The sequence below is a fragment of the Oreochromis niloticus genome, linkage group LG6, assembly GCF_001858045.2.
Source record: "Oreochromis niloticus isolate F11D_XX linkage group LG6, O_niloticus_UMD_NMBU, whole genome shotgun sequence".
NCBI lineage: Eukaryota > Metazoa > Chordata > Actinopteri > Cichliformes > Cichlidae > Oreochromis > Oreochromis niloticus.
The window spans coordinates 1,823,055-1,833,306 of NC_031971.2; the positions used below are offsets into that span (position 1 = coordinate 1,823,055).

The following is a 10,252-nucleotide window of genomic DNA, read 5'->3' on the forward strand; positions in this document are numbered from 1 at the left end:
ATAATGACCCAAAACATAAATCCAAGCTATACCAGAACTACCTCAGGAAAAAATAACATGATGGTGAGCTTGAAAACATGAAGTGGCAGCACAGTCTCCAGACTTAAACCCCATCTAGCTGGTTTGGGATGAACTGGACAGAAGAGTGAAAGCAACGCAACCTACAAGTGCCACATTTATGGCAACTTCTGCAACAGATATGGGAAGAACTTTCTGAAGAATATTTGATTTCTATTGTAGAAAGAATGCCACGTGTGTGTTCAGCTGTTATAGCTGCCAAAGGTGGCTACATTGATGAGTCAAAGTTTAGAATATATTTTGGTCTATAAATTGATTCCATGATTTCTTTTTTTTTTTCTTTTTTTTTTAACTCCAATTGCTTATTTGTACTATGCTTTCATTTCAGAGTGCAACAGGCCAATAAACTGCATAGTTTTCAATAAAAAATTGGAAAAATTTGGGTGTTCTTAAACTTTCGACCTGTAGTGTAGGTTTGGATTTTTTTGACTCTTAATAATAAACACCTTAATTTAGAAACTGCATTTTGCATTGATTTCTGTTATCTTTCTAATTAATTGCTTTTTCACACCACTGTATTTCGCTGTAAAGTTAAGTTATCGGCTAGCAGGCGTCTTACTTCTGTGTGGCTCCACATGACAAGTACTGTTTTAGGGTGAGACTAAAGGCCCTTTCACAGTGGATGTGTAAAATCTCAAAAATTTAATGTGTCAAGAGTATTTTTCTGGCTCAGCAAGTCAAGTATTCTTACTCGTTAACACCACCAAAACAAATTTGTGGCATTTATTTTCCGCAAAAATACAACACGTTTGGTATGTATATAGGTTACATGGGAAGATCCGTAAAATTTGGAATTTCATGTTGTTTTTTTACACAAGACGTTCAGTGTGTAATGGCCTTTAGACTAACTGTCCAATAAATGTATAGATAGATAAGTACATAAAGCAATTCATTAATTGATAAATCAATCAAAAAAGACTCAAAGTTGAGTCAAAAAAATTAATAAAAGTTAATTGTGTCTTTTTAAAACTGTATTTGTATCTCATATAGTTATTTATATAAACATATATACATAGGTATTACACAATCTATATATAATATCCAAACGCATAATAAGATTTTAACACTATTATTAAGAATAGGTCATAATAAACAGCCCAACAAACAAATATGAATAATATTAAAGTGGAATTATATAAATTGATACTTGTGTGTGCAGATCACTCTGATGCAGTATGTTCCTCTGCTGGTGTCTTTGTGTCTTATTTTGCCTATTTTTCTTTTGATGTCAGTAACACGTGTATGAAGATCAGGTTGATGTTAAACAGGATTTGCATCCGTTTCTTTCTAGAGCTCCTGTACTACAGAGTTATGTTGACACTGGGTTGAATGTTTGATGCTATATATCCACTTGATCGTTTTGTTTAGAAGTCACATGTTTTTAATGATTTATTTTGTCACAATACTTACAGTTTATTTTCATGCCAACACATAGGGCATGCTAAACCCTGACCAGCACAGTGTTGCTTTGAGTCAGCTGGGCACTATAGGGAGTGCAGAATTATTAGGCAAGTTGTATTTTTGAGAAATAATTTTATTATTGAACAACAACCATGTTCTCAATGAACCCAAAAAACTCATTAATATCAAAGCTGAATGTTTTTGGAAGTAGTTTGTAGTTTGTTTTTAGTTTTAGCTATTTTAGGGGGATATCTGTGTGTGCAGGTGACTATTACTGTGCATAATTATTAGGCAACTTAACAAAAAACAAATATATACCCATTTCAATTATTTATTTTTACCAGTGAAACCAATATAACATCTCCACATTCACAAATATACATTTCTGACATTCAAAAACAAAAAAACAAATCAGCGACCAATATAGCCACCTTTCTTTGCAAGGACACTCAAAAGCCTGCCATCCATGGATTCTGTCAGTGTTTTGATCCGTTCACCATCAACATTGTGTGCAGCAGCAACCACAGCCTCCCAGACACTGTTCAGAGAGGTGTACTGTTTTCCCTCCTTGTAAATCTCACATTTGATGATGGACCACAGGTTCTCAATGGGGTTCAGATCAGGTGAACAAGGAGGCCATGTCATTAGTTTTTCTTCTTTTATACCCTTTCTTGCCAGCCACGCTGTGGAGTACTTGGACGCGTGTGATGGAGCATTGTCCTGCATGAAAATCATGTTTTTCTTGAAGGATGCAGACTTCTTCCTGTACCACTGCTTGAAGAAGGTGTCTTCCAGAAACTGGCAGTAGGACTGGGAGTTGAGCTTGACTCCATCCTCAACCCGAAAAGGCCCCACAAGCTCATCTTTGATGATACCAGCCCAAACCAGTACTCCACCTCCACCTTGCTGGCGTCTGAGTGGGACTGGAGCTCTCTGCCCTTTACCAATCCAGCCACGGGCCCATCCATCTGGCCCATCGAGACTCACTCTCATTTCATCAGTCCATAAAACCTTAGAAAAATCAGTCTTGAGATATTTCTTGGCCCAGTCTTGACGTTTCAGCTTGTGTGTCTTGTTCAGTGGTGGTCGTCTTTCAGCCTTTCTTACCTTGGCCATGTCTCTGAGTATTGCACACCTTGTGCTTTTGGGCACTCCAGTGATGTTGCAGCTCTGAAATATGGCCAAACTGGTGGCAAGTGGCATCTTGGCAGCTGCACGCTTGACTTTTCTCAGTTCATGGGCAGTTATTTTGCGCCTTGATTTTTCCACACGCTTCTTGCGACCCTGTTGACTGTTTTGAATGAAACGCTTGATTGTTCGATGATCACGCTTCAGAAGCTTTGCAATTTTAAGACTGCTGCATCCCTCTGCAAGATATCTCACTATTTTTGACTTTTCTGAGCCTGTCAAGTCCTTCTTTTGACCCATTTTGCCAAAGGAAAGGAAGTTGCCTAATAATTATGCACACCTGATATAGGGTGTTGATGTCATTAGACCACACCCCTTCTCATTACAGAGATGCACATCACCTAATATGCTTAATTGGTAGTAGGCTTTCGAGCCTATACAGCTTGGAGTAAGACAACATGCATGAAGAGGATGATGTGGACAAAATACTCATTTGCCTAATAATTCTGCACTCCCAGTAGATTTCAGTTTGCCAGAAAGAGCAGCACATGCCTTTGGATCAAGTAAACAGAAATCCACATGTACCAACAACAATAACAACAACAACAACATAAACATAACACACAAATAGTTTTTAGAGGCTGAATCACAGTAAAATGGCTAGGCTTATGGTTAGGCTTCCTAACTGATATTACTGATTGTCTGTTTACACTATTTACATGCTCTTATTTTATTTGTTCATTTGTACATATTTATTATGTTGTCCATTTAGCCTTTACGTCTACACAGTAGTTCAGTAAGAGCACTTTCTGAATTTGTTTTTTTTGCATGCACACCCTCTGCTGAAATACAGCACTTCAAAGTCCAGTGCTAAAACCACTTTTTATGTTTGGATTCAGCCACAGCAAGCTACAAATGATATTTGATTAGTCTTATAATCAAAGCAAGCCACCAGTCCATGTTGGTATTGGCAGTATTTACTGTTGTGTGTGCCAAGTTAAATTGAAGTGGAGAGCATACCCAACTGAGAAGATAAATGGGTTCAACTTCCAGTAAAATCAACAGTTCGAGGAAATTTTTCTCATCACAAGAAGAATGTTTTCCTCATAAAACAATTATAATAATTAATTAATATAATTAATTATAATTAATAATTAATTAATAATAATTAAAAATATACAATCAAGATGTTCATAGTGTATGTAGCAGGTACAGTCATACATGTATGAAAAATTTTGGGAATTCCTCTCACCCTGCATAATAATTCACTCTCCTTTCAACAAAAAAGATAACAGTGGTATGTTGAAATTAAATCAAATGTTAAAATCTGCAAAAATTACCCTTGTGTACCCTTGTAATTTTGATGATTTGAATGCATGTAACTGCTCAATAACTGCTTGATTACTTGCAACCCAAATTGGTTGGATTAGATCGTTAAGCCTTAAACTTCATAGACAGGTTTTTCCAATCATGACAAAAGGTATTTATGGTGGCCCATTGCAAGTTGTGCTTCTCTTTGACTTTCCTTTGAGAAGTGACAGCATGGGATCCTCAAAGCAACTCTCAAAAGATCAAACATTGTTCAGTATCATGGTTCAGGGGAAGGCTACAAAAAGCTATCTTGGAGGTTTAAACTGTCAGTTTCAACTAAACCGAGTTCTGGCAGGCCATGAAAAATACAGGAATGGCATAGGCAGAGGATTGTGAGAATGGTCACCCCGAAAGACCTGGAAGAAGATCTTTCTAGAAATGGTACATCTGCAGCACAATTTCCACAAAGAACATCTGTATGGCAGATTGATGAGTAAGAAGCCCTTTCTGTGCTCACACATCAGAGTCAGTTGTATGTAAAAGCTCAAGCCAGATTCATTTTGGAGTGATTTGGACTGAGGAGACGAAAGGCTTTGCATGGCAGAAGAAGAGCACCCCTTTCTAAGAAAAACACCTGCTACCCACTGTCATATTTGGTAGAGGTACCATCATGGTGTGAGCCTGTGTGACGAATTTAGGCCCTTGTTAAAGCTGAGAGTGGGATGAATTCAACCCAGTATCAACAAGTTCTTCACGATAATGTTCAAGCAGCAGTCACAAAGTTGAAGTTGGGTCTGAATATTCCAACAAGACAATTACCCGAAACACAGTTCGAACTCTAGAAAGGTGTTCAGAAGTAGAATGTTCTGGAATGGTGGTTACAGTCCCCTGACTTGAATATCATTGAAAATTTATGGGATGATTTGAGGCAAACTGTCTATGCTTGGCAATTTAACGGAACTGGAGAGATTTAGTATGGAAAAATGGTCAAACATACCTCCATGCAGAATCCAGACACTCATCAAAGGCTATAAGAGGCATCTGGGGGCTGTTTTATTTGCAAAAGGAGGCTCAACTAAGTAATGATATATTTCTATTGGGGTGCCCAACTTTATGCACCTGTCTAATGTTGTTATGATGCATATTGTATGTTAATCCAATAAACTTAATGTTATTGCTGAATTACTACTTTTCCCATAAGGCGTGACATATATTAAAAGGAAGCTCAGCCAGTGATGAACACAAATTCAAAAAAAATAAGAGAGATTCCCAATCTTTTTCATATTAGTGTAACTGGGTGTGAACTGGATGCTTGTTGTTGCAACTGCTGGCTAACTTTTTTGTATCCTCTTTTTAGCCAAGAACTGTGGCAGGTTTTAGAGGGACCGTCCGCTATGCTTCAGTCAATGCTCACAAAAACAAGGTCAGTACTGTTAGTTTGTCTTTAAAGTATAACCTCCGAGTTGGCCGCAGAGTTGGTGGTAAGCCTCTGTCAGCCTCTTGTACCTAGAAATGGTTCAAGAGGCTGGGAGAAGCAACGTGGATTTGTAAGGTAGAAGTTACCACTCTACCATCTACTAAAGAACACACTGTGGTAGAGGACCTTTGTACTCCCTAGCCCAGAGCTGTCAGTTCAGGTGCAAGAGACAGATCATTCTGCTCCTTTTTATTGATAAAAGACAGTGCAAGTGGATGGAGGGGAATGTTAAAATGCATGAAGCATATGACTTAACACACACTACTAGCTCCATCCCATTGGACACAAAAACCATCAGACATGTGCAGAACCATGTGGACCTAACTCACAGCGATACAGTTAACAAATATACAGATCAAATTGCCATCCTCGTTCTGTATTTATGGTTTAACAGAAGCTGTATATCCTCAGATTCTGCACTGACTAAGTAACAGAGCATCACCATCTGTTTCTCTTTAAAAATAACAGTGGGTGAATGTGAGTTTAATGTGCATCTGCTCTTTAAAGACTATTTTTGTAGGAATTTTGCCTTTTTGCAGTTTTAATGATTATGCTCCTGAACACACAGCCAATGTGCAGATTTTGTTGCTTCATATTTGTGAAAGATGGATGCAACTCAAGCTAGTCTGATGTGATACTGAAACACCTAACCTTAATGCATTAAACATTCCATTATATTACCTGTCACCTCACAACGCCCTCTTAGTTAGCAAGTTTAATGGCACAAGTCAGAATGTGAACATTCTGTTTAGAATGATATGCTAACAATGTCTTCCTGTTGTGCTCCTCCAGGAAATGGGTCGCCATGATGACCTTTGGTCATTGTTTTACATGTTGGTGGAGTTCGCTGTTGGGCAGCTGCCTTGGAGGAAGATCAAGGATAAGGTCAGAAGGTTTCTTGTTTCTAGTTTTTATATCCACCATAGTTACTATTACTTGTTTTGGTAGTGCCTCCATGAATCATACAAGATGTTAAACATATTTAACTATTTGACCCCTTTTTCTTTAAATACATCTATGTTTTACTCTTATTTAAAAAAGTCTGTCTGTGACCTTACATTATCCAAAAAGCACTCAAAATTTGATCTGTTTTGATCAAAACTGATCAAGTTTTGAGTATGTCTACTACTGTGCCTATGTGTATGTGTATATCTGTCTATCTACAGTGGCTTGCAAAAGTATTCGGCCCCCTTGAACTTTTCCACATTTTGTCACATTACAGCCACAAACATGAATCAGTTTTATTGGAATTCCAGGTGAAAGACCAATACAAAGTGGTGTACACGTGAGAAGTGGAACGAAAATCATACATGATTCCAAACATTTTTTACAAATAAATAACTGAAAAGTGGGGTGTGCGTAATTATTCAGCCCCCTGAGTCAATACTTTGTAGAACCACCTTTTGCTGCAATTCCAGCTGCCAGTCTTTTAGGGTATGTCTCTACCAGCTTTGCACATCTAGAGACTGAAATTCTTGCCCATTCTTCTTTGCAAAACAGCTCCAGCTCAGTCAGATTAGATGGACAGCGTTTGTGAACAGCAGTTTTCAGATCTTGCCACAGATTCTCAATTGGATTTAGATCTGGACTTTGACTGGGCCATTCTAACACATGGATATGTTTTGTTTTAAACCATTCCATTGTTGCCCTGGCTTTATGTTTAGGGTCGTTGTCCTGCTGGAAGGTGAACCTCCGCCCCAGTCTCAAGTCTTTTGCAGACTCCAAGAGGTTTTCTTCCAAGATTGCCCTGTATTTGGCTCCATCCATCTTCCCATCAACTCTGACCAGCTTCCCTGTCCCTGCTGAAGAGAAGCACCCCCAGAGCATGATGTTGCCACCACCATATTTGACAGTGGGGATGGTGTGTTCAGAGTGATGTGCAGTGTTAGTTTTCCGCCACACATAGCGTTTTGCATTTTGGCCAAAAAGTTCCATTTTGGTCTCATCTGACCAGAGCACCTTCTTCCACATGTTTGCTGTGTCCCCCACATGGCTTGTGGCAAACTGCAAACGGGACTTCTTATGGTTTTCTGTTAACAATGGCTTTCTTCGTGCCACTCTTCCATAAAGGGCAACTTTGTGCAGTGCATGACTAATAGTTGTCCTATGGACAGATTCCCCCACCTGAGCTGTAGATCTCTGCAGCTCGTCCAGAGTCACCATGGGCCTCTTGGCTGCATTTCTGATCAGCGCTCTCCTTGTTCGGCCTGTGAGTTTAGGTGGACGGCCTTGTCTTGGTAGGTTTACAGTTGTGCCATACGCCTTCCATTTTTGAATGATGGCTTGAACAGTGCTCCGTGGGATGTTCAAGGCTTGGGAAATCTTTTTGTAGCCTAAGCCTGCTTTAAATTTCTCAATAAATTTATCCCTGACCTGTCTGGTGTGTTCTTTGGACTTCATGGTGTTGTTGCTCCCAATATTCTCTTAGACCTCTGAGGCCGTCACAGTGCAGTTGTGGAGCTGTTTTGCAAAGAAGAATTGGCAAGAATTTCAGTCTCTAGATGTGCAAAGCTGGTAGACACATACCCTAAAAGACTGGCAGCTGTAATTGCAGCAAAAGGTTGTTCTACAAAGTATTGACTCAGGGGGCTGAATAATTACGCACACCCCACTTTTCAGTTATTTATTTGTAAAAAATGTTTGGAATCATGTATAATTTTCGTTCCACTTCTCACGTGTACACCACTTTGTATTGGTCTTTCACGTGGAATTCCAATAAAATTGATTCATGTTTGTGGCTGTAATGTGACAAAATGTGGAAAAGTTCAAGGGGGCCGAATGGATGGATGGATGGATCTATCTATCTATCTATCTATCTATCTATCTATCTGAATGCTGTTTAGGAAATTATTATATATATAGAATGATTTTCTGAATATATAAAATGAAACTTGAATATATAGAATGAAACTTGAATATATAGAATGATCTTCTGAATATATGGAATGAAACTTGAATATATGGAATGAAACTTGAATATATAGAATGATCTTCTGAATATATAGAATGAAACTTGACGTCACGGAGGCGCTTGCGCCATCTAGTGTTTTCCTTGTTTGTACCTGCGAGGAATGGCACTATGAGCCAGTCTGCACGGAATCTTGTGGCTCAAATTCTTAGTAATGGGAGCTAATAAACACCCTGGCAAATGCATGTTCTGGCCAACCTAATATTAGTACCAGTGTACCGCATCGTACTACTGATGAAGAAATTTATTCACTGTTTCAACGTGGAAGACCAAATGCAGTGAACCTCCCCGGTCAGATAGCCCCTGGTTATCCAGCTAACGTTATGGAGAACGTGCCTTCCACATCACAGGAGTGCCCCACAACGGGTCCCATCTACAATCTTAGACCTTTCACTCGAAAGGGCCCAAGGCAGAAGAGGTAAGAACGGAACTAAATGCACTGAAATTACTAGTGTAAGATTAGCAATTGGCAGGTTTCAATTGCTAGACTAAGCTAAGTAAACAAAAATATCACAGTAAAAAACAGTGTGCAATAGACTCACAGCGTGTGACTGTGGAGACTAAACTGTGCACAACAGTTAATTTGTTTAATTGTGGAAACATGCGATTTCTATAATATTTCACGCCCCGTAAACTTAATCTGCAAACCTTGTGTAAAAGCAAAGCACATAATTCAGTTGTTACAATACATAGTTTTTGGCAGTATATAATTTAATGAAACTTTTTTTAAAGCAACAAAAAGTACTTCGTGAATTTAAGAAAATTTTTATGTGATTGTTAAGTTTCTCCACCCACCCATCCCACTATCTTCCATCATCTATCCATCCATTCATCCATCCGTTCTATTCCACTTATCCAATTCAGGATTCCAAGAGCCTATCCTAGCTACCATGGGGCTAGAGGGTGTTTATTAATGCAAATTGGACATGTGTACAGCATGGTGTATTTTTTTTTTTTAATAAAATGTACTTCATTGAACAGACAAGTGTGAATATATTACATGCAGAAATGTTTACTTTGCCTTTATCCTCCATTAGGTTTCCAGCACAGCTAAGCAGGTCACATTCTGTGGCTCAGTCATTCACCAAAGAAGTGATTCTCTTGCCAGACCATCTAACTGCACATGTGCCAAGGCGTAACAAAAAAGCTTGGCTTTTTGAAAATGGACATATAAAATCTGCACTGGAGTTTAGCTGTGATTGGGACTCAGACAAAGTAATGCAGGCAATAAGGACTGCCTTCCAGCAAGTTGTTGAAGGATGCAGGTAAGCTTTAGATCCTTTTTCATAAAAATATTTTTTTTGTTACTTAGATTATTATGCTATTAAAGGTCAACTTTGGGTATTTCCAAAAAGGATCTATGAGCACTGATCAGATTGGACTGGATTGATGTCTTTTAGAGTTAACAAAAATTAAACCTTTTAATGTACTGTATTGTATTGTAGTCTGTTATCATTAACAAAACTTTCATATACACTGTTTTCTTCCTCCCCTAGGCTACAGATTTTGCTGGCATGCCACAACAAACTAGTTGAGCCATCACTCACTTCCAAACAGACTTTGAATGGAGACCTTGTAAGAAAAAACTGTGTCATCAGAAGTGAATTTATGTCAGACCTGACAAGGTTGTTTTTTTTTTTTACGTGAGAACAATGAATCAGTAAGTAATCCTGAGCATTTCAGCAAATGTATGTATGTTCATAAAATGAGAGTGAGAAAGGCAAAGATGGATTTTAACCTCCCTTAAACATTGTCACTTGTATTATGTTTTAATACATAATACATAAACATAATATTAATATTTACTATGCCATTTTGTTGAGTAGCCATACAAGCAGGCAGGATTTCACAGAAACGTTGAATTCTGACAAATGTGGTAAATATTCCTA

At 38.4% G+C, this 10,252-nt stretch overlaps 1 protein-coding gene across 6 annotated transcripts in view; it reads left to right on the plus strand.

The window, feature by feature from the left end:
• The window catches only part of ttbk1a (tau tubulin kinase 1a), a 77,221-nt gene that overhangs the window by 23,151 nt on the left and 43,818 nt on the right, over positions 1-10,252 (plus strand). For all 6 annotated transcript variants that reach the window (XM_019360449.2, XM_025908018.1, XM_025908019.1 and 3 more), the window contains 2 exons: positions 5,276-5,341; positions 6,188-6,280. In XM_019360449.2, the coding sequence (XP_019215994.2) occupies positions 5,276-5,341; positions 6,188-6,280 (159 nt within the window). The remainder of the gene's footprint in view (positions 1-5,275; positions 5,342-6,187; positions 6,281-10,252) is intronic.